Source organism: Pagrus major, chromosome 13 (genome assembly GCF_040436345.1).
Source record: "Pagrus major chromosome 13, Pma_NU_1.0".
NCBI classification, from domain to species: Eukaryota; Metazoa; Chordata; class Actinopteri; order Spariformes; family Sparidae; genus Pagrus; species Pagrus major.
The window spans coordinates 17045690-17071458 of NC_133227.1; the positions used below are offsets into that span (position 1 = coordinate 17045690).

General features: G+C 40.1%; 1 protein-coding gene across 1 annotated transcript in view; it reads right to left on the minus strand.

Moving 5' to 3' along the window:
• Positions 1 to 25769, minus strand: part of dlg2 (discs, large homolog 2 (Drosophila)) — a 188610-nt gene that overhangs the window by 14326 nt on the left and 148515 nt on the right. Inside the window, exons 11-12 of the mRNA XM_073479714.1 lie at positions 22495 to 22651; positions 13669 to 13771 (exon numbers count right to left, since the gene is read on the minus strand). Of these exons, the coding sequence (XP_073335815.1) occupies positions 13669 to 13771; positions 22495 to 22651 (260 nt within the window). The remainder of the gene's footprint in view (positions 1 to 13668; positions 13772 to 22494; positions 22652 to 25769) is intronic.

Genomic DNA, 25769 nt, shown 5'->3' on the forward strand with positions numbered 1-25769 from the left:
ACAGTCCAACTCTGTGCTAAATGCAACACTGAGTAGAGAAAGGGAACCACCTCTCTCTCTCCTGTGGCTGCTCTTAAACAGCACAGGGGCGGAGACAAGCGCCAAACAGGTTAACTGTTTTTAAACCGGTGCGTGCTTTATCAGTTGATGTGAAAACTCCAACAAGACAACTCCTTTCATTTTACTTTGTGTATATCTGATCATACAAAATGAGATGTATCATAAATCTATAACTAAGAGACACATAAGGGAGGAAAAGATGATTATTGGCTTCTCACAAGTATCGTCTTTCCTCCAAAACACAGATCTACGACTATAAAACACCTGCTGACTCGGACTCTGTCTCTGTGGTTCTTGTCCTCAACCTCTTGGCTTTTGCTCATCATCCTTTGGGCTCTCTGTTTGCCATGTTTGGTGCCATGCAGCCAACAGGCATTGTAGAGTATTGGCTGTTTTTCACTTTTACCTGAAAGCTAAACAAAACTCCAGAATTAATTCTGAACTGAGAAGAAAAATGGCAAAGCTTCCTAATGGAGTCTTCATATACAAACAAGTTAAATTTAAGGCTTTTTTAATACCACTTTAAATTAAATTAAGACCAAACCTGAGTGGAAAAGTGGATAAAAACCCATTATTATTATTATTATTAGTATTATTACAATATTCAGAGAACTTTTCATATCAGTGGACAATATCCGAGCAATCAAAATTGACAGTTGCAAAATAAAGTAACTAGAGAAATACTGTTCTTTTGAAGAAAGAGAAAACAAAGAGAGAAAACAAATTCCGCAGCTGATGAACTGCAAAGAAGCCACTGTACCACATTAAGTAATGTCATTGACCAGCTCACAATTGCAGCTTCATTTCAGATCTTGTATTTCTATTATACGACTACCTACCCAAGAACAATGACATATAACACCCATATATTTAACATATAATAATGTGAATGAACAATTTTCATCTGAAATGTAAAATATGGAACAGAAATTTTCATTGGGAAGGTAAGGAGGAGAAAGAAAATAAAACACAAAAAAAACCCCAAAACATTTATCCATCTTGTTGTAATCTACAATAATATTGTTTTCACATGGCAGCTTTAAGATAAGGCATTTATTGACTATGCTGCACACACCTCTTTCAGAGTTGGACACAGAGCTGACAGCGCCTCCTCAGATCTTGGCTGATTAGCTGGGCTTGCTGTAACAGTTATTATTTATGGCTGCAGATGTTAGCTTCAGGTGACAATGGCTAACTTTATTAGTAATTGTTGTGAGGCAGAAGTCACACTCAGTGTTGGTCTCGTCCAGTTCCTGCTTCAGTTGGGCTGCAGTAACTCACTATTACCTCTCAGGCCAGGAGGATTTATTACAGCATGTATTACATAAGGGACAGCCGTCCTGGCTGCGGGCTTGCTGAGCAGTAGATATCTCTGGAATGCAATACAAAGGCATCTTGGACATAATACCAGAACTGCTACTTCTTCACACTCTGTTTTAACTTTGAGACTTTTTGGCTCCATCCGTCCTAACTCTGCAGGTTGTCATTGAGCACAACAAGACCGGAGAACACATGCTGGATATTAACTGTGGACTTGTTTTAAGTCAAAGTAAATTACTGTACCTTACTAGGCTTATGCTAGCTTAGCAAGGTCTGTTTTTAGCTGGTTACGGGCACTTTTGACACTTTTGTCATGACTGCCAGCCGGCTTACTTACAGTTACAGGAGGACATCAGATGGTTGAAACAGGATCTAAGAAGCAAGAATGAGTTCATCATTGTGGCCGCGGCTCAATCCAAACAACCCTCCACATTAACGCCTCTTGCTACGCTGAGTGTGCAGCTGCTGTTCAGCTTGGCAGAGCCACCCTTCCATGCTTTCCCTGGTCCAGATTAGCCATGACTGGAGGTGAACTGATCCTCTCAACTGATACCCTGGTCCTGAATGATGACATGTGGCCCACCCTCAGGGCTAAACCTAACACACAAGCCTGCTCCACTCCACTCGGCGGCTGCTGCTGTTTTTCTGCTGGGTTCCTCTGCTGCTGCGCTCCCTGACTGTCTGCCTTCTGTCCTCACCCAACCTGCTGCAATCAGGGCAAAACCCTCCAGGTGGTTAGGCAATCAAGTGTGGCACCCACTCGGGGTGCTTGTTGTTGGCACCTCCATGCTTTGGCATGTCGCTGTGAACAGTGGCCGAACTTTCCAGGTGCTTCCAGGTGTTATCCAGGTGCTTCCAGGTGTTATCCAGGTACCTGCGTAATTGACATTACACCAGTTGCACTGCAGGTGATTCACGACCACAGCTCTGCCTCGTTGGTTGTTGTTCAAGCCGGAACAAATGACATAAAACGTCTCAAGCAGGAATTCATACAGCTAGTGGGAAGCAGGTAATCACCCCCCCTCTCCTTTCCACGTTTCAGTGAAGTAAAGTTCAGCCGCTTACGCCAACTTTACATCTGGCTCGAAGGTTATTGTAGGAACAGAGACAGTCACTTTGTGAACAATTGTACTGACTTGTTACACAGTCCTCCGCTTTTTGTAACTGACGGCCTCCATCCTTCTTGCGCCTTTTATTCACACCTGGCCTGACCTGACCTGACCTGACCTGACGCTGCTGCAGGCTGCTGGTGTGGTCCTTTGTAAAACAACCACCGCACACGCGGAGAAGTGCAACACAAACTCCATCCGAGTTGGAATTCAAAGTCGGAAACTCATATACACAGATGACATCACAGTAGTATGGCGGTCAATTTTAACCTCCTATAGTGTTTGGCTTGTGAAACTTGCAGTTTATCCAACTTAATAGTTGTAATTTTCACTTTTATTCAGTTGATTTGTGCCCTATAGAAAGTAAGTGCCCCTGTTACTGTTAAACTGTCATGTCAGCTGCTGTAGTTGCTTGTGAAGTTCACAGACTTGCCACTCAAACACAAGCGTCCATGTTTTTCGGAGCAGATGCGAAGCTTTTAGTCAGGAATACCAACTGGGAAATTCAGACTTTTGACTTGCAATGCAATGCACCATTATAGAGGGCAGATGGGGGGTGGTTTCTGTTTGTCACCTGGTAGTAAAAAAATGGCAAAGTTGTATTTACTGCACGTTCCACAAAACAAACAATATATAACTTAAAAGTGATGAAGAGGTAAAAAGTAATTGTTCACTATGTGTGCTGACATACTGCTGGCTATGTAAATCTTGGCTGAGTGTCTGAGTTCCGAGTGCAATGGAATGCACCCTTGTTTCACATAAATCTTCCACAAACTTTCATGGGTCGATTAACTCCCCTACGGTACTGCTGAATACCCAGTGTCCAATCAGTCCTGTTTTTAACACATTTTTATAATATCAGATCCATACACAAATCATCATCTACTGATCTACCTCATAAGAAAACTTTACAAGTGACCCTGAATATGGCACTTTTGAATGTTAGATCACTTTTAATCAAAAAAATTCTTATTATTGACCTGATTTTAGATAATAATTGACTGCATGTTTATAACTGAGACATGGCTTAATACAGATGGACCAGCAATTCTTATTGAAGCCTCATCATCAAACTACAATTTCTCTTCCTGGAAAGGTTATCCACACCAAATATGACCAAATTATTATTTTAGGTGATTTTAACTTGCATTTGGATAATCAATCAGATTCTTTTGCTTCAGCCTACTCATAGCAGAGGCCACACGTTGGACCTTGTGATAACACGACCTGTCTGCCAAAATTACTTTGGTTGTGGATGTAGGCTTCTCTGATCATTTCTGTGTTTTTTTCACTGTCAATGGTTTTATACAACAGGATAATCCAGAACGAACTGTGAGGAAGTGCTATCTTACTACTGAAGTGGCTGCAAATTTTGTTGCTCTTCTACTTGACACCCCTGCAGACATTTTCCCCTCCTCTCGTGATCTTATTGTAGATAGTTTAATCAGTAAACTTACGACAACACTTGACACAGCTGCCCCACTAAAACTGAAAAAAATAATTCTAATCCAATACCCTTCCTGGAGAAAGCACAAAATCAAACAATTAAAGAGAAACTGTCCAACAGCAGAAAGATGGAGAAAGAACAAATTAACCATCAATGATCACATTTTCCGTGAACAGCTGAATATCTACAATAAGGCAATTTAACATGTAAGACAACACTTCTCTAAATTAATAACAGATAATCATTATAAGAGTTATTTCTTAATTAAAACCAGTAACTTGTTTTTTAGATCCCATTCTCACAACCTTTTTTTAAAACAGATTTTGGATGAAGATTTAATAAATAAATAAACTATTCACTTCAGACAGGTGTTTTTCTTACTGCTCTGAAAACTGCTATAGTAAAACCTTATCTGAAGCGAAACAATTTAGATGCCTTACTTCTAAAAAACTACAGACCAGTGTCCAATTTTCCATTTTTAAATAACATTTTAGAGGATCTTGTTTGTTGACGCATCATAGCACAGAGAAGGAACTAGTCAAGGTTGTAAACGACTTTAGGTCCAACATGGAGCCATGTGGGAGGCATGGCATGAATTCCCATAGCTATGCTGACAACACACAACTTTACATTGCTGTGTCTCTCGATGACTCATGACCAGTAGATTCCCTTTTTAACTGTATTTTACATATCAAGCTATGGATGAATGAGAATTTTCTACAGCTCTATCAGGACAAAACTGAAGTCTTGGTCATTGGTACTGAAGCCCAGAGAGCCAAAGTCAATGTGAAACTGGAAGCACTGGCATTAAATCCCTCTCAACAAGTTAAAAACTCAACAAGTTTAAAAAAGTTATCTTTGATCTGAGCTTTGAGCCTCACACAAGAAACATAACTGCGTTCAGACCACGCAAGACAAATTATTCGGGCATCTCAATTAGAGATAGACCGATATGGTTTTTTCAGGGCCGATACCGATACCGATTATTACTAGTCAAGGAGGCCAATAACCGATATTTGGAGCCGATATTCATTTGCAGTAAAAGGGAAAATATTGGCCTTGATGCAGTTACATTATGTCTTAAGTCTTGAACAGCAATATCCTGCTCCTCTCTACAAGAAACTGTCAAAGACAGTTTCAGGACACACTTCACCTAACAATATGTCATTTTCTGCTGCTTGGGATCTCTCAATCAAAACAGAAAAAGGTACAGTAAAATAACTTGGTAGTTAAACAGCCATTATTGCCCTACAGTTTTCTCTCAGACAGACGGTGCTTTGCTGTCAGTTTCTGCAGCTTCTCATGTGGCTTACACACACACACACATACACACACACACACACACACACACACACACACACACACACACACACACACACACACTATTCTCTAGCCATCACCTCAACGTGCTTCCCTGCAATAAAACTAACTGAATTTTACTCACACACACACACAAACACTTCTTACTTTGATCACTGACTATTTCCCTATCAATATTATCAGCAACCTTGTTTCAAGTGATTAAACCGTTAAAAACACTAAATAGCCTACAGCATCTTCACTTCTATAATCAGTGTTTATCATAGGAACAGACAGCTGCCGCTAACGTATTGGGCCTCACAGTAACGTCAGTAGTCGTGAGTTGTAGAGTTTCGCTACAGTCTGCTGAGCGTCTAGAGCCAGAAGGAGAAAACGGACCGGTGGGGCTACCAGCGGGCTACGTTACTATCACGGACTATTATCATATCGATATTATCAGCAACCTTGTTTCGAGTGATTAACAAGCACGTCTGGAGGGACTGCGAGCGGAGAGGAGAAAAAGTTTTGCCGAACGGAACCGGCGCTGTTCCTGGGGGCTTGGTTTCGAAGGTAAGTTAAGGCAGCAGACTCTCCTGAAATTGTAATAAACATCCCAGTCCTCTACACACAACAACTACTAGTAACATTACTGTGAGCCCATTAACGTTATATAAACATAAGCGGCAGCTCTGCTCGCTCGCAGTCCCTCCAGACGTGCGTGTTAATCACTCGAAACAAGGTTGCTGATAATATCGATATGGAAATAGTCCGTGATAGTAGAAGTCTGTGTGTGTGTGAGTGAGAGAGTAAAAACCTAATGAACTCAATTCAGTCCAGTTTTATTGCAGGGAAGCACGTTGAGGTGAAGGCTGATTAGCATTAGCGTAACGTTAGCCCACCGGTCCGCTTGGCTCTACACGCTCAGCAGACTGTAGCGAAACTCTACAACTCATGTGAGCACTGTGCATGCACAGCTTTCACTGCTGATTGGCTGTTACCTGTGCCGTGGCTCTGCGTGTAACCAGGGCCGATAATTGGTCTATCCCTAATCTCGATTACATACAAAGTCAATGAAAAGCATTTGTGTGAGCTGAAAATATTGAACTCAAGCAAGGATTTCGTGTGATGCTGTGTCGTGAGAGCCTATCGGCGTTGACATTCACACTGACGTCATGACATTAATGATGCTGATGTCTGGACATTCATGAACAGCAATGGAGGAGAGGATAATAATCATTAATCGTTTTAATTGCAGTCAGATCACGGCAAAATCTCTGTTTTGGCTTCATACTGATAAAACAGATTAATTCAGTCTATGTCTACTTGCTCGTCACAGTTAATATTTATTGATTTTAACACACCTATTAAGAAACTGCCATTCACCAGAGACAGATGGACAGGTGCCCGGCAGCTGAGAAATGGGCACCAGTCAGCCTCAGGCAGTGCAGGAAGCTGCAGTCATCCAGACAGAATTATCTTTGCGTTTGGTCTGAACGCACCATAAGACTGCCTTTAATCAGTATGGCCTGTTACGGCTCCAGCCGTATTTTGCATTTGTGTTGTGCTATTAATTTGTGTGTTTAGGTTCCAAGCTGAGTGAGAGCTCCTGTCTCCCTCCATAGCTGATCTCCACTCATCAGGTCCCACACGGCATTGGCCAAGAGCAGGTGACGTGGCAGCTAGGGATTGGCTGGTACAAGAGAGCGGGGATATTTAAATCGGTTCCGCCCAGAAGATGCAGAGGATTGCTACCAGCAAACAGCATCCTCCTTGCTTGTGACTAACTTGTATTTGTGCTTGATAAATTAATATCTTTTTGAGAACAGTAATGTAATAAAACAGTCATGTAATAAGTTGTTCTTCCCTCATCCAATACACTTGGGAGGAACTCTTAAAGTCTGAACATTCAACTGGTCACACTTTTTCGCCGTTTTCCATCGATCCTGGAATATTTCCAGAACTTTTAGCTGGAGGAGCAGCAGCTCTCTATAGGATGCTCAGGAGGAGACGCAGACGGGGCAAACGAGCCGGCGCGCGGTAGGGGAAACACTGAGTATAATATATATACTTAAATATATATTTAAAATAGAGCGGACCTCTGAACGCGTTTTTAACTTACTGTTCCTTGTTGTTCTTGTTCTTTCTAGTTGAATGTTTGTTATGTTATGTTCATGTTTATGTTCATGTTTACGTCTATGTACTCCGTGTGCGAAAAAACCCAAAGTGAATTCCTTGTATTTCATATACTTGGCCAATAAAGCTGATTCTGATTCTGATTCTGAGAACTAGAGAGTGTTTAGCTAAGTGCTAGAGTGCTCTGTGTTTGTTTCCAGAGCAAGCTGTCTAAAAATAGATAAGAAGTAGTAGGGGTGAGCTGCCTTTTCTTTACTCCCTGTTTTTCTCCTGTTTTGGTTAGGTTAGGGAGGTAGGGTAAGTAAATGTCTTTTTGTTCCTTTTCATTCATAGGGTTTAGTTAGATTACAGATCGGAAGTTTAGATTGGGTTTTTGTTTGTTATTTTGGCCTGAGCTCACCCTGAACAGAGGCTTCACCACTGTATATATATTGTCACTCACACTCTGTATAGTTGCACTTTATTATTATATTTTTAATTATTGTTGTAAATACACTCTTTGGTCATTTGTTTTATGTCACGCTTTGGCAACCCTAGGCTGAGCGTAACAGGCCGCTTCTCTCTCAAGCCAACACAGAGATGTTAATGCATGCTATTATTACATGCAGATTTGACTATTTTAATGCTCTACTTTCTATTCTCCCTAAAAAGATTATCACTCTGCTTTAATTACTTCAAAACTCAGCTGTGCATTGGACCAAACTGACAAGGACCAAAAAGAGAGTGCACGTTACACCAATTTTAAAATCTCTCCACCGGCCACCATTGAGCTTCAGAATCAATTTTAAGATCCTTTTACTCATTTATAAAGCTCTTAATGGTCTTGGTCCTACCTATTTATCAAATTTTCTCTTAGCCTATGAACCGTCTAGAACCCTTAGGTCTTCTGATGGTGGTCTTTAATCATTTCTAAAGTCAGAACAAAAACCCATAGTTAGTCCAGTCTCTGGAACAGCCTGCCTAAAGACCTAAGGGCAACAGAGCATGTTGATAGGTATAAAAGCAAACTCAAGACCTACCTCTTTAATCTGGCTTTTGACTGAATTGTATCTGTCTATCTATTCATGTGTTTTATGTATGGCATTTTACTTAGGTATTTTATTCTTGTTAGGTTTTTATTGATGTATTTTATCTATGATATTGTTTGATTTTATTTATCTACTTCATTTCTGATGTATTTTTGTACTTTATCTATACTAGCTTTATGTTTTCTGTTTGTTTTATTTATTTCTTTTTCTTTCATTGGGGATGTCGAGGAGTCTGGGACTGCTTGTTGGGATTGTCTCTGTTTTGCATTTGTTTCGAGTGTGACACTGTTTTTTTCATTGTGGATGATGGTATGGCTTTGGCGGTTTGGATGGGGGTCTAAGTCTCTGGGGGTGCGTGCATGGGTCTTGTGGTGTCTTGGTGTTTGATGTGTTCCCTTTTGCTTTGATGGTGGCATTTGTCAGCCGGGCTTGGGCTCTGCTGGTTATTGCTTATTATGTATATATGTGTGTGAGGGGGTGGGGGGGGTGGGGGGGGTGGGGGGGTGGGTTGGTAGGTATTGTTTTTATTGTTCTCACTGTGTGAACACTGTGTTACTTTCATGAATGAAAAGTGCTATACAAATAAAGTGTGATTTTAATCTTTCATGCATTCTGTCTGAGAGTTGATGCAGAGCTAATTAAAAAGGTTTTTGCCTTGATTTATCTTAGTTAACTGGTCCCCTTATTGTGGGCTTTGATAGCACTCATTACTTCATTCTGTCAGCAATAACAAAATGTGTTATTCAGTCATTCCTTATCATTCGTACATTCTAGTTGCATCCATGTACATATGTAAATATGTTTAGTGATTTCTATTCATCATCCCTGTCCCTTAATAGTTCAATAAATATCTTGAAATAAGTTATTTTTTCTGTGTTTTCTTTTATGACATGCAGTATGAACATACAGTATAACCAGACAAACTTGTTTGTTTGCCTTCTACCTGTTGGGCTTCTTTTGCAAAAGGATGTGATGTAACTAAGTACATTTACCCAAGTACTGTACTTAAGTATGATTTTGGGCATTTCCATTTCCCACTTCGTACCTACACTCTACTACATCTTCTAGGCAAATAATATACCTAACTCCACTACATTTGTTTGATAACTTTAGTGACTAGTTATTTTGCAGATTGCATGCAGTATCAGAGCCTAAGTAGCACATTTTTAAATAAATGTATTTTATTGGCAATTAGATAAAAAGGCTGAATATCAGATCGGATAATCAGCCAGATAGACAACCCAGTGTATATAGTAAATACACACTATATATCTATCAATATACTTTTGATACTTCCTGCAACATTTTGTAACTTTTTTACCTTGAAATAACAGTTTCAAAATCATTTTGATGGTACAGTGTATTTTAATAGTGTGAATGGTGTCTCTGTCACAGCCACTCTGCCCCCTACCACTTGTTTCTGCACTATGTGTAGGATCTGTATATGTAGGATCACAGTGTTACATACATGATTACTTCAGCATTCAAGTTTTCAACACATTTTTGTTTGTAGTTAGGACCTACATTACATCTGACAAACTGCTACAGACCTGTTATTTTTATTTGTATAGGTATATTGTAGTGGTGTTGCACTCAGAAACTGTGGGGGGCGCCAAATCACACAAAATGCCAATTTCTATACTACAATGTTGCTTTAAAGAAATCTATTGCCAGAAAATTACTATCAGACTTTTACTAAAGTACTATTCGTATGGATGACTTTCGTTTTTACCAAAGTAATCGTTTAACATGATATCTTTAGTTTTGTTGAAGTATAACTTCTGGGTTCTTTTTACAACTGGTTTTGCAATACTATCTGTGTACTGTACATCTCACATGCAGTTTATGTGACTTGATCCCTCTCAAGCAATTGTACTTTATGAATTTGCAAAGTTGCTGGAGTACCATGACTGTGATATCAGCATCATGGTACCCAGCAGCCTCTGCATGCTCCTTCCTGTGTCTCTGAAGGCAGAAGTCTCATCAAATCTTACATAGGTGTTGACTGCCATTCAGCAGGCTGTTTACATTTGTCAATCGTAAAGCACAACATCACTTGTGTTTTAAAACGGAAGACATATTGCACATAAAACTAACTAACCCTGAAGTTCACATTTATCCCTAGTTCTATCCAGCCATGCACCCTGTATAGTTTTGGAATAATTTGTTGAGGTTATAAGAAATTTACTGCTGACACCTCTATCTTCACCTCAATACAATTGGAGTGAGTGACTAAGAGCAATGACAACTTATATATGTAAAAAAAAACAGAAAGAAAGAAAGAAAACACAAAAAAACCCAGAATGTCTCTGTCCAGAGACGATATCCTTGTTAATCTGGATAATCCAAAAACAACACTATCAACACTTTACTTTACAACTATATTTACCTTTGGATAACAATAATAACTATACTACCCCCCAGAGAAAACTGATGACAGCTCAACTGAACATCGAAGGAACAGTTGACACAACAATGAAAATTCCGTCATTATCTACTCACCCTGGTCAATGGAAAGTCGGTTGAAATTTTGTAGACCACAAAACATTTTTGGAATGTCACAGCAAAACAGCGTTGCAGCATTCTCCTGAACAAGTCCTGAGATCCCAAATTGATTTGAAAAGATGCTTTTTACACCCTCGATGCACAGTCAAGCTTGTTTCAAATCAATTTGGGATCTCTGGGCTTCTAGAGACTTGGATTAAGCCTGATGAGCTGTATGGAGCCATTTTTTTCACTTATATTTTTTAATTTTAAAACAAGTCCCCAGCTACTTCAGTTGTTTCGTAGAATGCTAGAACGTTGTTTTGTTGTGAAGCTCCAGCAATGTTTTGTGGACTACCAAAGTTGATTTTTCCCTCTGCATGGGGGTAATGATAATATGGGTATATGGGTATATTCAGGATAATGACTGAATTATCATTTTTGGGTGAAGTTCCTCAAAATGCAGGTATGTAAAGAAGCAAAATAAAGACTTTATGAAGCAATTACATTGAGCTGTGACAGAAGAGTAACCATGTGTAAGTGTCTGCATGTACTGATGATAATATCACACCAATCTTAAGGAAAGCACATCATTTTAAATACATTTCTAAAGAGAAAAAAGTAAAGACACTATTGGAAGGGTCATGACCTGGGAACACAGAAACAAAAGGTAAAGTCAGGAGGGTTTCAAAAGTGCATGTACAGTGGAGGAGTAAGAGTCAAACAAATTAGGAGAGGAAAGGATGAGGTGTGCTTTAATGCTCGGTGAAGAGGCGTGAACAGACTGTCTGTGGTCACATTCACTCAATGACCCTCACTTAGAGGAGCCCTAGTGAATCATGCTAAAGCTCAGAGCAGCCACAGGTGCCAATGGCACAAACCTGGTGCAGGAGAGTGGGCCCGTCGTGGTGAGCATAGAGCAAGTTCTGATGGGTAAGAAGAGAAAGCAGTGGTTAGTCCTAGAAGGCTCGAGAGTCCAGTTAGTCAGCACTAAGATGTCACCTCAGACAGGAACAAGGCAACGATTTTGATGAGTGAGGTGTGAGCATTCGATGAAACAGATTTCATTGTCATCCTCTTGATTACAGAGGGCTTCAGATAAAAGTTGATGCTTCCCTACTGATCTTTCCCGCACTACTTGTCACAGTCTCCTGTGAGACTGAGCAAAGTCAGCCTGAGCTTCTGAACTATAAAATGTGCAAAAGCTTTCAAGATCCTAAAAAAAAAAATAGGTCATGTTTTGGAAGCAAAGGCAATCTAACACCAATACCACTCTCTTGAGGCAGCTGTTGCCAATGATTGTGGCTCAGGTATGACTAATATTCTCAGCATAAATCAAGAAATGTATGAAGGAACCTTGACTCAACAGATAAAGCTTCTTCAGTGTTAGGTTTTAGATAAAGGAGAAAGAGTCCTTGAAATAGAACCTTTTGATGCAAACACCCACCAGAGCTCCCAGGGCCTGGACACTTTGAGAATTTGGCACCTCTGAGACATTGAGAGGTCTCTGACCATGAGTCACTGTCTCTACAGCCCTCGAGTAGATAGTGCTGCTGCTGACCTTAATCAGAGGAGACATGTCACCAGTCAAAGCTGTCTGATCCACTACATGTTAACTGACAGAGGGTTGGCAGGCAGTCTTTGGTAGATGTGAATTAGCATGAACATGCCCTGCATGGGTTATTACAATGTACATGCTGAAGCTACAGGACAAAGAAAGCACAAACCAATTTAAAACAAATACAATTGTGTTTGTTGAATAATATGTTACCATTACATACTTCTCAGAACTCTTTTCAGACTCACAACTTTTTGTCAGTAAGAATACTTCAAATCACTGTCTATTTAAAGATAGCACAGAAAGAGAAAATGTGTAAAACTGTTTTTAAACTGTAAAACTTCTCAATCACTAATCAGATCCACAAACTCAATAAAGACTACTTCCCATTACCACCCCCTACAGTAACAGACTTAAGCACATTTTTTTTTCTTTTTCCAGATATCTGATTATTCATGATACTGAAGTGAACACTGTGCATACCTTTGTGAAAAACTGAAACCATTAATGGACACTTTCATTGAGGCTCATGGAGCTCTTATTCTGAAGGTGAAACCTGACAGAAGAAGTGACATCTTAACTTAAATTGTATCCATAAGAGAAGGGTTAGGAGTGAGAAGTGAGAAGTGACCTTGCATTGTTTCCCAGTTTAAGAAAGAGCTTGAAGAGAGTTGGAGCCCGCTGGAAGAATGTTTCTTGTGCCACATAGATCCCAACATCACTGCTATGGTACAGATTGATGAAGATGTCACAACATAGGGGCAGAGCCGCCTCAGAGACCAATAAAGTCTTTAAAACACTGCCTCTTATTTATATGTTTGACACTTTAATTAATGAACATTTTTAATATAAAATCCATACAAAAGACAGTTTTCCTGCAAGGTTTATGTGGACAGGAATCCTAAAAGTATAGTATGTAGGCATCAAAATATTCTTCTAGGCTCTTATATTGTTTGTCTTTTGTCCCAGATACTGTGACTTGGCTGTTTCCAACAAATATAGTGCGGTCTTCTTAATTTAGCTCTTTATTTCACCATATCTGAAAAGAGTATTCTGTGGGATGCAACATTCAACAGAACTGAATACTGGAAGTGTTGTGACAGTGATATGTGAATAAAGTTAGCAGTGAAACACATGGTGAGCCATGCTTGGCCTGATTACAACCATATCACTCAATGGGTAGGAGAGACATGCCTAAGCATTGTCCTGTGTATGTTTGTGTGGAGTCACCTTCAGGTCTATACTGGGCAATGATGGTGACCACCTGTCCAGCTCCTTTCAGTGCCGCTGCAGCTTGTTCATGTGTCGCTCCTCGGAGGTCAATGCCATTTACCTGAACAGGGAACAATCACAGGAATATTTTTGTGGAATTTCTGTTTTATTGGACAACTGCAACACAAATGAGCCGTACTTTATTCCGCACCAGTACAATTGCATGGCATCCTCTACAGGTGTTATTTGTAGAATATAGCCAGAATCCGAAGGTTGCTCCAAAAACACAAGGGTTAGCAGGTAACCAGAATGAACAACAACTGCTGCCCTCTTGCTAACTTGGCTATAGCTAGCTACCATAAGCTCATGGCTCAGTTAGCTGTGGAGCCAGTGGTCCAAGAGTTTGCCTGGACCAAGAACTCGGATCACAGGGGGAGTCACCACGGGTGTCAGGGATTTATCAGCTTGAGAGTGAAAACAGCTGGACACCAAAATGGGACCGGACACTGCTCCCAAGACTGACAGAGGTTGGTTTGACAACCAAGGATACATTGCAGATTGTTTACAGTAACTTGTTGGTGAGTTTTATTTTGTCAATGTCTAGTTTGAATGAATCGTGTTTTTCGAGTTAATGCAGCAATTGGGATCAGTTGTATTTTCTGTTTAGTAAGGAAGAACTATTTCGTTTCTTCACATTTTCTGAGTTTATTTTGTTCATTTATTAAAGTAAAAGCTGAGAGAGCTTTTGCTGGCGTACATCTCCCAACTACAGGGGTTATCAGACTCTTCTTGAAGTACAAAGTAAGTATTACGAGATGGGATGGGCCAGGGCTAGCTGGCTAGCAAGCTAACTTCAGTAGATATCTTAACAAAGAACAAAGACGTCTTAGACATAATGTCAATACTGTTGTTTCCTTACATTCTGCTGATAATGTAAGTTTTTTTTTCCATAGCTCACAAACTGCCCCCTTAAATGGAAGGACTCCACAAGTTTTCATTTCTATTTTATATTTATTTACCATTTTGAATGTATTTTTCTTTGTGTCTTTCATTTTTGTCACACCATCACAATAGCTACTGCTGACACCAAATCTTCCTTGACAAAATATGAAGAAGTGTGGGCTTCATTTAAGCCACATTGAAATGGTCATCTCAAAGAGGGAAACCCAAGGATGGCTCAGTTTCTGTTGCTTTACTCAAGATGATTAACACACTTTTTACACTTTTATGTCTGACACTTCACCAGTTAATGTGCTGTCCTTCAGTGTTAAGACAGCTGTGGCAATGCAACAGACCAAAGAGACTCAGGTGTAAGTGCAAATAGAGCCACATTGGACATGTACATAGTGTGCGTACAGATAGAGGAATGTCAGGTCAATATGTGGGGATAGATAGGGGAAGTTGTTAGATTTCATAACCAGGCACCTTAACTGCCTGCTTTCATCAAGGCAGACAGAGGTTCTGATTGGTTGCAAATTAACAGGTAAGCAGTTCAATGATGATTTAACAATGTGCAGTTTATATAATACCACAACCCTACAATGAAATGAGGCAGTGTAATTTGTTGCACATTGTGGCAATAGTGTGGGAGGCAAACTGTTAAAATTAACTATAATGAGGCAGAATAATCACTTCCTACCAGCCACTGGAAGACGGTGTTCATCATCTCAGTAAGCCATCATACATACATTCAATTTTGTTATTAGTTGTACAAACAATGTTGTAAACAATGCAGGATGTGTTCTTAAAACCTAAGATTGTAAAGATACTGATTTAATGGGAGAATATGCTGACTAAGTCAGGTGATTATGACTCTACTGTGAAAATACAACACTGACGCAGTCTACTTCTCTTCTCTATGTGAGTGCTCAACACCTGAACGCCCCAGGGCTGTGTGCTCAGCCCCCTCATGTTCACACTGTACACCCATGACTGCACTCCCAGACATCAAGAGAGATCTATAGTGAAGTATGAGGACGACACCACCATCATCTGCCGCATACGACGAGAGTTCATATTAGGAGGAAATCAACAATCGTGCAGAGTGGCGCACAGAGAACAATCTACTGCTCAACATCAGCAAAACCATGAGCTGAGTGTTGGTTTTAAAAAAACAGGAGGCAAAGACACACACCCCTATCTACATCAGTGGAGCTGAGGTGGAGCAGGTGCACAGTTATAGGTTCGTCGGACTACCATATTAACATATCTTAGTCGTCACACATCGCCAGCCTGGTTAAAAAAGCACAGAAAAGTCTTCTACAGAAACTTAAGGAGGCTAAATTCCATAGCCAGATTCTGGTCAACTTCTACAGAGGAGCATTAGAGAGCATCCTGACTGGAAACATCACAAACTGGCATGGTTCATCACGGCCCAGGACAGGAAGGCTCTACAGCAGGTGATTAAAACCACCAGAACATCACTGGTACCATAAAGAGCATCGCTGACATCAGTGAAGTGAGATGTCTGCACAGAGTCCAAAGATACTAAAAGACAAGACCCACCCAGCCACAGTCTGTTCACCCTGCTGCTATCTGACAGAAGATACAGAAGTAGCTGCTATCGTACCACCAGACTACAGAGCAGCTTCACTCCGGTGAGACTCAGCACTTCATTTTATGAAATAGTTTATTTTTCTCTGTGAATGTAGCGGAAGTAGTTTTCAAACCCCAGTGTCACATACATCAATTACAGCCATAGTCGTTCACCCAAAGCACAAGTACATTCAAATGAAATCAGATCTAATTGGTTTTACATACTCAGTCCATTTGGACCAGATCTTATAATTTTTTTCTTTTTCAACTTTGAGGGAAAAAGATATCTTATCCATAACATAAATCTCATAGACAACTTCAATCCAATCATCAATGGTGGGAGGTTCTACTTTTAACCATTTCCTCGTGACAGATTTTTTACTGGCTGCTAATAGTATAGCCAGCAGTTTTTTATCATTGATGTTCCATGTTTCACACAATATATTGCCCAAATACATAGTTTCACATTTAAATGGAATGTTTACATTAAATACATTTTTAATATGTTTGTGGATCTCTTCCCAGTAAGGTCTTATTGCCTGGTAGTCCCAAAAAATATGGAAGTGGTTGGCTCCATTAGACCCACAAAGTCTCCAACAAGCGTCCCCGCTGCCTTGATATCGTTTCTGAATGGGTGTGATAAAAAATCTTGCAATGTTTTTCCAGCAGAACTCCCGCCATGTGTTTGACCCGGTTGAGAGCCATTGTAGCTGGCATATTTTATCCCAGCTCTTTTGTGTGATCATTACCCTTGCTTCCTTTTCCCATTTTTTCTTTATGTGTTCTGTATTCTCTTATTTAGATAATTGTATGGCATTGTATAATTTAGAGATAATTTTGTTGCATGATCCGGGCTTAGTTAATGATAAAAATACCTCCATGAACCCTGACTCACCTTTTCCTAACACCTTTTTAAGATTTTTGTTAAAATAATGTCTCACTTGCAGGTACCTATAAAAATCATCTCCTCCCAGACCATGGTCCTTCTGCAGGGCTTCAAAACTCTGAAATGCCCCTTTGTGGACAAATGAATAATAGGTAGTTAAACCTTTTGTGATCCAAATCTTAAATCTGCCGTCGATCCTATTTGGTGTAAAGTCTGAATCATAGGCACACCACGCATAATTTTAGATGCGTCTTTTAATCTGCAAATTTTGACTATTTCCTGCCAGGATTTCAGAAGACTGCTTGTTATAGAGTCTTCTGGGATCTCCTGTTCTCTTTGTAATTTGTTGTCACTTAGAAGGGCTGTTATTGGGATTCCCTTGATCATCGTGCCTTCTAATTCTTTCCATATTGCAGTGTATGATGGTGAACACAAGCAGACTAAAGGTCTCAGTTGGGCTGCATGGTAGTATTCCTGTAAGCAGGGAAGGCCCATTCCACCCTATTCTTTTCTTAATTGCAGCGTCTTAAATTTAATTCTGGCCTTTTTCCCTTGCCACAAATACCTCACTATTAATCTGTCCCATTCTAAGAACTGGTTAGATGGTATTTTAACTGGCAAACATTGAAATAGATACAGCATCCATGGAAGAATATTCATCCTGATTGACTCTATCCGGGAGCTCAAACTTAAAAAGGGAATGACATTCCATCTATGCATATCAGATTTTATCTTTGAATTTAATGGGCCGTAATTAATGTCATACAGTCTTGAGAAGTCCCTAGGTAATGAGACACCCAAACATTTAATGGACTCAGCATCCCAATTCCAATTGTACATACTCTTAATTGAAGATGGAGGGTCGTAGTTAAATGTTAATACTTGAGTTTTGTTAATATTAATTTTATAACCAGAAATTAAACCAAATTCCTCTAGCAATTTCATCAGTTTTGGGAGTGTCTGTGTAGGCTGTGTTACACTTATCAATAAATCGTCAGCAAATAGGGCCAGTTTTTGCTCCCTAAGTGTCATTGTTACCCCCTTTATATCTGACCTCTGCCTAATCAATTGACTCATTGGGTTCTATAAATAAGGTGAAGTGGAGCGGCGACGCACAACACCCTTGTCTTGTTCCTCTTTCCAGAATGAATGAATTGGTCAAAATCTCCATTGATTTTAATTCTAGCCGTTGGTTTGTTGTATAGTGCTGCAAACGTGTCGATTATAGTTGTATGGAAGCCAAATTTTGAAAGTACTTTATATAAAAATGACCACCTCACTGAATCGAATGCTTTCTCTGCATCCAAACTTAAAATCAGTGTCTCCAGTCTTTGTTGAGTGACTTGTCTCACAATGTGCAATGTTTTCCTGATACTATCTTGGGTCTGTCTTTGTCTGACAAAGCCAGTCTGGTCTTTATGTATTAATATTGGTAATATCAGTTCTATTTGTTTAGATAGTATGGAGGTGAATAGTTTATAATCGTTATTTAATAGACTTACAAGACGATAATTCCCACATTCCAATTTGTCTTTCCCCTCCTTAGGTATGATCGAAATTATTGCCTCCTTCCATGAGGGGGGGATGTTTTTGTTTTCCAAAAACCAGTTGAACGTCTTTAATAATGTTGGAATTAGTTGATCTTGCATTGTTTTGTACCATTCTGTGGGAAAACCATCTGTCCCTGGAGACTTCCCCCCTTTCATTCTCCTGATTGCTGATTGAATTTCTTCTTTTGTTATTTTAGATATTAACTTTCCGTTTTGTTCATCAGTGATCTTTGGAAGATTTATCTGGGCCAGAAAGGCATTGATCTGGTTGTTGTTATTTGTCTGTGGTTGGGAATATAATATTTTATAGTATTTTTGGAAGCACTGTTTAATTTTCTCCGGACTAGTTTCTATTTCATTTGTTGCGGAGTTTCTTATTTTATGTATATTTCTATCTGCTTGTTGTTTTCTTAACCTATATGATAGAAGTTTCAGTGATTTTCCACCCATCTCATAGTATTGTTGCTTTGTAAAAAGGAACTTTTTTTTGGATTTCCTGAGTATTTATTTCATCTATTTCTTTTTTTAATTTTATAGTCTTAATTTGTTTTCATCTTTGAGAGACTTTGCGTGTTCTTTCTGTAGTCTCTTCAAGTCCTCTTCCAATTTTTTGAGTTTTTGTTGTCTAATTTCCTTATCATATGAGGAGATGGCTATTATTTTGCCCCTAAACACCACTTTTAATGCATCCCAGAGAATGGGTGGGCTCACTTCTTCATTATCGTTATTTTCCAAATACAATTTAATTTAATTTTTCAATTTATCTTTAATAACTGGGTTATTCAGGATGTTTGAATTCAGTCTCCAGAGAGTGGACTTCTTATTATTATTCAGATGGACTGATATATAGATGGGACCATGATCCGAAAAAGTACTGGGTCCTATTTCACAATTATCCACCCTAAAAAGATCTCCTTTAAGCATAAAAAAGTAATCGATGCGCGAGTAGACATTGTGAGCGGACGAGTAATGTGAGTAGTCTCGGCTCGTCGGGTTTATCTCTCTCCACACATCCATAATCCCAACTTCACGCATCCAAACATTTAATCTTCTGCTAATGTTTTTCGCGTCAGATTTCCCGTTTGATGAGGCAATTTTCGAAATTAAGCGGATGTTAAAATCTCCGCCACAAATTAAAATCCCTTGACTTTTTGTTGTCATTAAATCAACTATATGTTTATAGAGGGACCAGTCACTACCCGGAGGAACATACACATTAAGGAGACTTATCACAATACCTTCTATTTTGCCTGTAACCATAACAAATCTGCCTTCCCTGTCCTTATGTTCTGATATATGTTCGTAATTTATATATCAGAGTCGCTCCTCTACTCCTCTCCGCCTCCCCGACCCATGGGAAGAAAAGTAAACATGTTTAAATCCTGATTTATTCAATTTAGCATGTTCAGAGTCGTTGAGGTGTGACTCTTGTAGAAAGCAACTTGGATTTTATCTTTCTTTAATTTTGACAGGATTTTTCCCCGCTTAACTGGATTGAGTACTCCATTTATATTAAATGATGCTATTTTTAAAGACCTGTTTTGCATCTATGTGATTCCCCCCTCCATCTCACTCAAAAACCTGGTGCGCTTCCCCCTCCCCGCGAGAACCGGCAGGGAATGAACAACTAACATATTAATAAACATCAAACTGAACACAATTTGTCCATATGACTCCCTGTGTAGGGGTCTGTTAGTCTGACCCTGTTGAGCCCCCCAAGGTGGCTCAAAGGGAAAAGTCTCCCTCCTCCGTCTGGAGGGAGAGGCCCTTACCTGCAACAGTCGCATGGCGAAAAAAAAGAGAGAGAAAAAAAAAAATCGAAAGTGAAAAATTGGGCCCGAACGAACCAGTCTTTTCAATAGTGGATCTCCACCACTAATTACAGTCTTAGTACAGTTCAAGAGATTTCACAATTAACTCTGCCGTCCTCAAGGTGTTACTTAGGTCCTTTAGGTCCCGGAGGGGGCCGGTGATGGTCTCCTGTAGGCTCGGAGCTTCTCCTTATAGCCTGAATCCCGTCCGGCTGTGCCCTTCGTTGCTTGTCTATCCACTCTCCTCCAGGACAGCCGCTGCACCTGCTCCATGAGCGTCTCCGGAGGTCTGGTGGTTGTCACGGTGTAGCCTCTTCTCAGCAGGTCCTCTGATGCCTCCTCTATAGTATCATAGGTTTTGGTTCCGTCGTCGTGTCTCACGCGCAGCCTGGCAGGGAAGAGGGTCTGGAACTGAACTTTGTTTTCCTTGAGCACTTTGCTGATCTCTGTATATTGTCTTTGTTTTTTGAGTATTAGAGGTGGATAGTCATGATCCAGATGTGCTTTTCTTGCCAGGTAAACCCCTTCCCCTGCCATGCCTTGTGGAGTAATGTCTCTTTTGTTTTAAAACTTAAAAACTTAATTATAATGGAGCCTGGCGGCGCATCCACCAGCGGCTGCGGTCCCACTGAACGATGGGCTCTCTCAATCTGCAGGTCAGGCATGTCATCAGTTAGCTTGAGACCCTCGCAGAGTAAATTCTCCACAAATGAGACCATCGTTGTTGATTCCTTCTCGGATCCCTCCGGCACCCCATGGATCCTTATGTTCTCGCGTCTGGAGCGGCTTTCCAGATCCAGCAACTTGTCCTCCAGCTTGGTGTGCAGCTTTAGCATAGCCGTGATAACTTCTTCTGTGTTTTGGATTCTCTCTTCTGCCTTCTCAATTCGTCCTTCCACCTCCTCCAGTCTGGTATTCACCTTTACAATTTCTTCTTTTATTGTCTCTAATTGTTCCTTATTTTCTTGGCGAAACCCTCTTAGTTCTCGCAGAATCACTTCCATGTCGGCCATTTCTCTGCACTGCACCGCGTTGTTTGCTAGCTTAAACCTGTTAGCTGCTAATTGTTGCTGCGCCCCGTCTTTCTCACCCACCTGTCTTCGGACAACGTTTACTGCTCAAAGTGGTGATATGGCTCTTATCCCCTTTCTCTACGTTTTTTACAGAATGATTTACTTGGTTTGTTTGGGGGAATTTCTCCAATTGCTCTGGTTCAACTGGGAGCTCTCTCGCTATGCGACCATCTTGACGGTGTTCCGACCGGAAGTCCCACTTACCCTTTTCAAAGCCAAAATTTTCTCTGCAGTTGCCAAGCTAAAAGTGTAAGCAAGGTGCACAAGCTCAACTACGCATTTAGGGTTTAAGTATTCTGTTTTCAAATCAATTTGGGATCTAAGGGCTTATGGAGGCTTATGCTGGACAAGCTGTATGGAGCCATTTTACTTTTTTTTTTTGGTTGTTTCTTTTTACATTTTAAAACAAGTCCCCAGCTACTGCAAGACTGTTTTGCTGCGAAGCTTCAGAAATGTTTGTGGACTACAAAACTTCATCAGACATGCCATCGGCATGGGGCTAAGTAGAAAATGATGGAATTTTCGTTTTGGGGGGGAACTGTTTACTCACCTTTAAAATCCCAGAATAGACTTACTGCTAACTACCACAGACACACTACACCTCTCTGTAGTAATGGAGAAATACTGCAGGAATAATGAAATGCCAGCTTCTTAGTTTTTGGCCTTGAAAATGAATCCAGGCCAGTGGGACTATGACACTTTCTATTAATATGCAGGGACACACAGGTTTAGCAAGAGTCGACCATTTTAAAAATAGAGGGAATTTTGTTGAAACCCAGCTGCCCAGCCTTTGTTTTGATCAGTTTGGGCTTTTTGTGATCACTTCTGGTATAAAGATTGTAACCGGTAAGCAGATTGTTTGAATTTGTATTTAGAGAGCTTGTATTTCGAGTTATTCAAGGCTATTATACTAATTTTCAACACATGACACAAAATGTTTTCCGACACAGGTATGTGTCTATAAAATCAGCCTGAGGTGGTTCACTCACCGATAAGATCTGATCGCCTCGCCTCAGTTCTCCGCTCAGGTCAGCAGGCCCTCCTGCCAGGATGAAGGACACAAAGATGCCCTCGCCGTCTTCACCGCCCACTATGTTGAAGCCCAGGCCTGTGGAGCCTTTGTGGAGCACGACCTTCCTGGGTTCCCTGTACAGACAGTTGAGATAATACATCAGCTCGGGGGAGTCGGTGGGTTTCAGCATCTTCAGCTCAGGCAATGGATGACACAGAGGTGGGCAGCAACTGCTCGGTACTTCGACAAAAGCCTCAGTGATGCTTTGCTCAGTCTACAGAGCTCAAAGACTACTGGAGACCACAGGGGGATGGTGTTCTACTTAGGATCACTTGTCCCCAATTCAGTTCTGACGGAGAAGGAAGCTCATCACATGCTAACACACACATTGGCTTGCTTTCTCTCTCTCTCTTCCTCTTTCTTACACATGCACACACACCAGGATGCATGGAATGAGTACAAACATATACTGAAGGATGCTAGCTCCTTCAGTATACTTTCAGGGTACAGAATCAAATAGAGCTATACTTTAGGATTAAGACTCTCACGTTAAGACGATTTGGTTCAAGACATCCCATATGAAAATATTTTTGTTGTATAGCACTGAATTAGTACCTATAGTGTAAGAGATAACGGTAGGAGTGAAACCTACTGAATGGTGACAGAAGTCATTTCTCTTTATTGCCAAACAGAAGTAACATCTCGCAAAAGTAAACAGCAATGAAATCAAATTATTTCAAATTTAATATCAAGTGACATCTGACACATCTAAAAGCAGCAACATATTACCCTTCCAGGAGACAACCAGGTGTGGGAATGACATCATAAATGTAAGCAGCACACTGACATCTGCTGGTGAATGAATGATTTTCCTTGAGGCATTTCTCTCTTCTTTCTTCAGAACTACTAGTCATATGTCATTTGTGGTCCACCAGTTACCCAGACAGAACCCCATACAGTGTTTCACTGTGAACAAAGCCTACCACCTATTTAAAGACACATCAGCACTCTAGTGTCTTGATTAAACAAGCCAGTGTCATGTACAAACACATGCTGTTTTATGATAAAATGCAACATATCCTGTAGTTAGTGACAGCACCCCCTCTATAAATTCAAACCTTAAAAATAGACAGAATTAAACCATCCCTGACAACAGGTTGATTTGCATACATTCAGGCATTTCTCATGGAGCAGACACACCCTGATTCTGAGCTATTTTCAACCATATTTGCAACCCTGTAAGTTCTATGACAAGAACATTTTCTGATCATGCAGCCATGCAGTTTTGATGCCCTACAGACTGAAATGACATTTTGTCGAAGTTACAAATGGATAAGAGTTTACAGAAAGCTGCTGTGGGCCAGATAAAGAAATCATTCATGCAAACAGCAGAAGAGACAGATGTATATCCTACCTCGCACAATGTCTGTGAATAAACCCTATCATAGTCTACGATCATCTAAATCATCGGATTTACAATCTGTACATCATAGGACATCCTTTATTCTTAGACTCTCCATTCAGATAAGGAAAACCTTAAGGTCAACAAAAGCCTGGCAACAATTAAGGCGGCCTTATGTTACCACTACTGTCATTTTTAAAATCTAATAATTTTTGATTGAAAAGTGAGGAAAAAGTTTTAAGTCATTTGTATTCTATAAACAGCAAACTACAAACAGCAACATTTTTGTGTTTAGGCAGTAAAAAACTTTCTTTTGCTATGTGGCAAACTGACAGATGATTGCTTCCTTTAATAAAATCATATACACAGTACTGAAATACCTTCTACTTCACTATTGAAGATCTTTCAATCATTCAGACTTGCTTGCAACTGTTGGTCAGCAGAGGATTCACATTAAAGCCAGATATATGATCTATCAAATAATTAAAACTAAAATGAACCATCATAACATGTCCATATTACTACTACGATGGCAGTGGATACCACTACTACTACATACTGCTACACTGCTGCTACTAAATAGTTACTGTGTTGTCTATATGTGCCCCTCCAAACACACTACAGGTATACATCTGTATAATTTGTAAATCTCTGAAAACATATTCAGACACATGAACATGGGTAAACCAAATCTGTATAAAATATAATACATCACACAGAAGCGGTGTGTAGCCGCGCCAATTAGCACAGCAGATCGAGCCAGACAGGAAGTCAGACAGCAGAATGGAATAATGTATCCAGTTAAATTTTCAAAGTAAACACTGGGTCTCATTCATGAAACGTTAGTAAATTTGTGCGTAGATTTGCACATAAAAGCCTACACTACTAAAAACCTACTCCGGATTCATGAACACTGCGGGAAACTCAGATCTGATCGTAAACACGTGTGTATGATCGTGAATGCCAATACATCGTAAAGTGACAGCGCGCTCCTGGTAATCATCTATTAGCATAAATCCCCGCCCATGAATTGCCAATGACCACCATATAAGGAGGTGTAGATGCATCCAGTCGACCTGTCAGTCATGGCACAAACGAAGAAAGGGAGAGAAAGAAAAAAGAACTTTGCGGAAGTGGAGATAGAAATACTTTTGGGTGAAGTGGAATTAAGAAAAAAAAAATTATTTTCATCTGTTAGCAGTGGTGTGACAGGGACAGGCAAAGCGAAGGCCTGGAGGGAGGTGACAGATGCCGTCAATATTGTCTCTGTAGTCCAAAGAACCATGTCCGAGGTGAAGCGTAAATGATTTGACATGAAACTGGAGGCAAAGAAACGCATAACCTCACACAAAAGAAATATATCAGCCACAGGAGGAGGAGGCTCACAGTCGCAGCTATCACCTGCAGACGAGCGCATCGCGGGGATAACTGGGGAGACCTCTCTGTCAGGAATTATACCTGGCGGAGACAGCGACATGCCTCCACTGGAGCCTATATTTTTATTATCATCATTCAACATGTAGAAAGAACGTGTAATCTATTGAGTCGATTTACATAGATAATTCACAATCATGAACCTAATCTGGATCTTCTTAAACCTGCCAATTGCCAACTACTTTAACTAAATGTGTTATATTTTTATCATATGTTTAGGCTATATCACGTGTTTCAAAGGCATCTGCGTATTGTGTACATAACAGAGCGCAATGTGAATTTAAATTGTAATTTCCAATAGTGACAAGCATTATTTATGTGCATTCTTAAATTTACACAAGCACTACGCGTGGTCAGCAGCATGTGTAGATTTTGTTAGTAGCTACGAAAAGATCGGAGCTACTAAAATATTGATG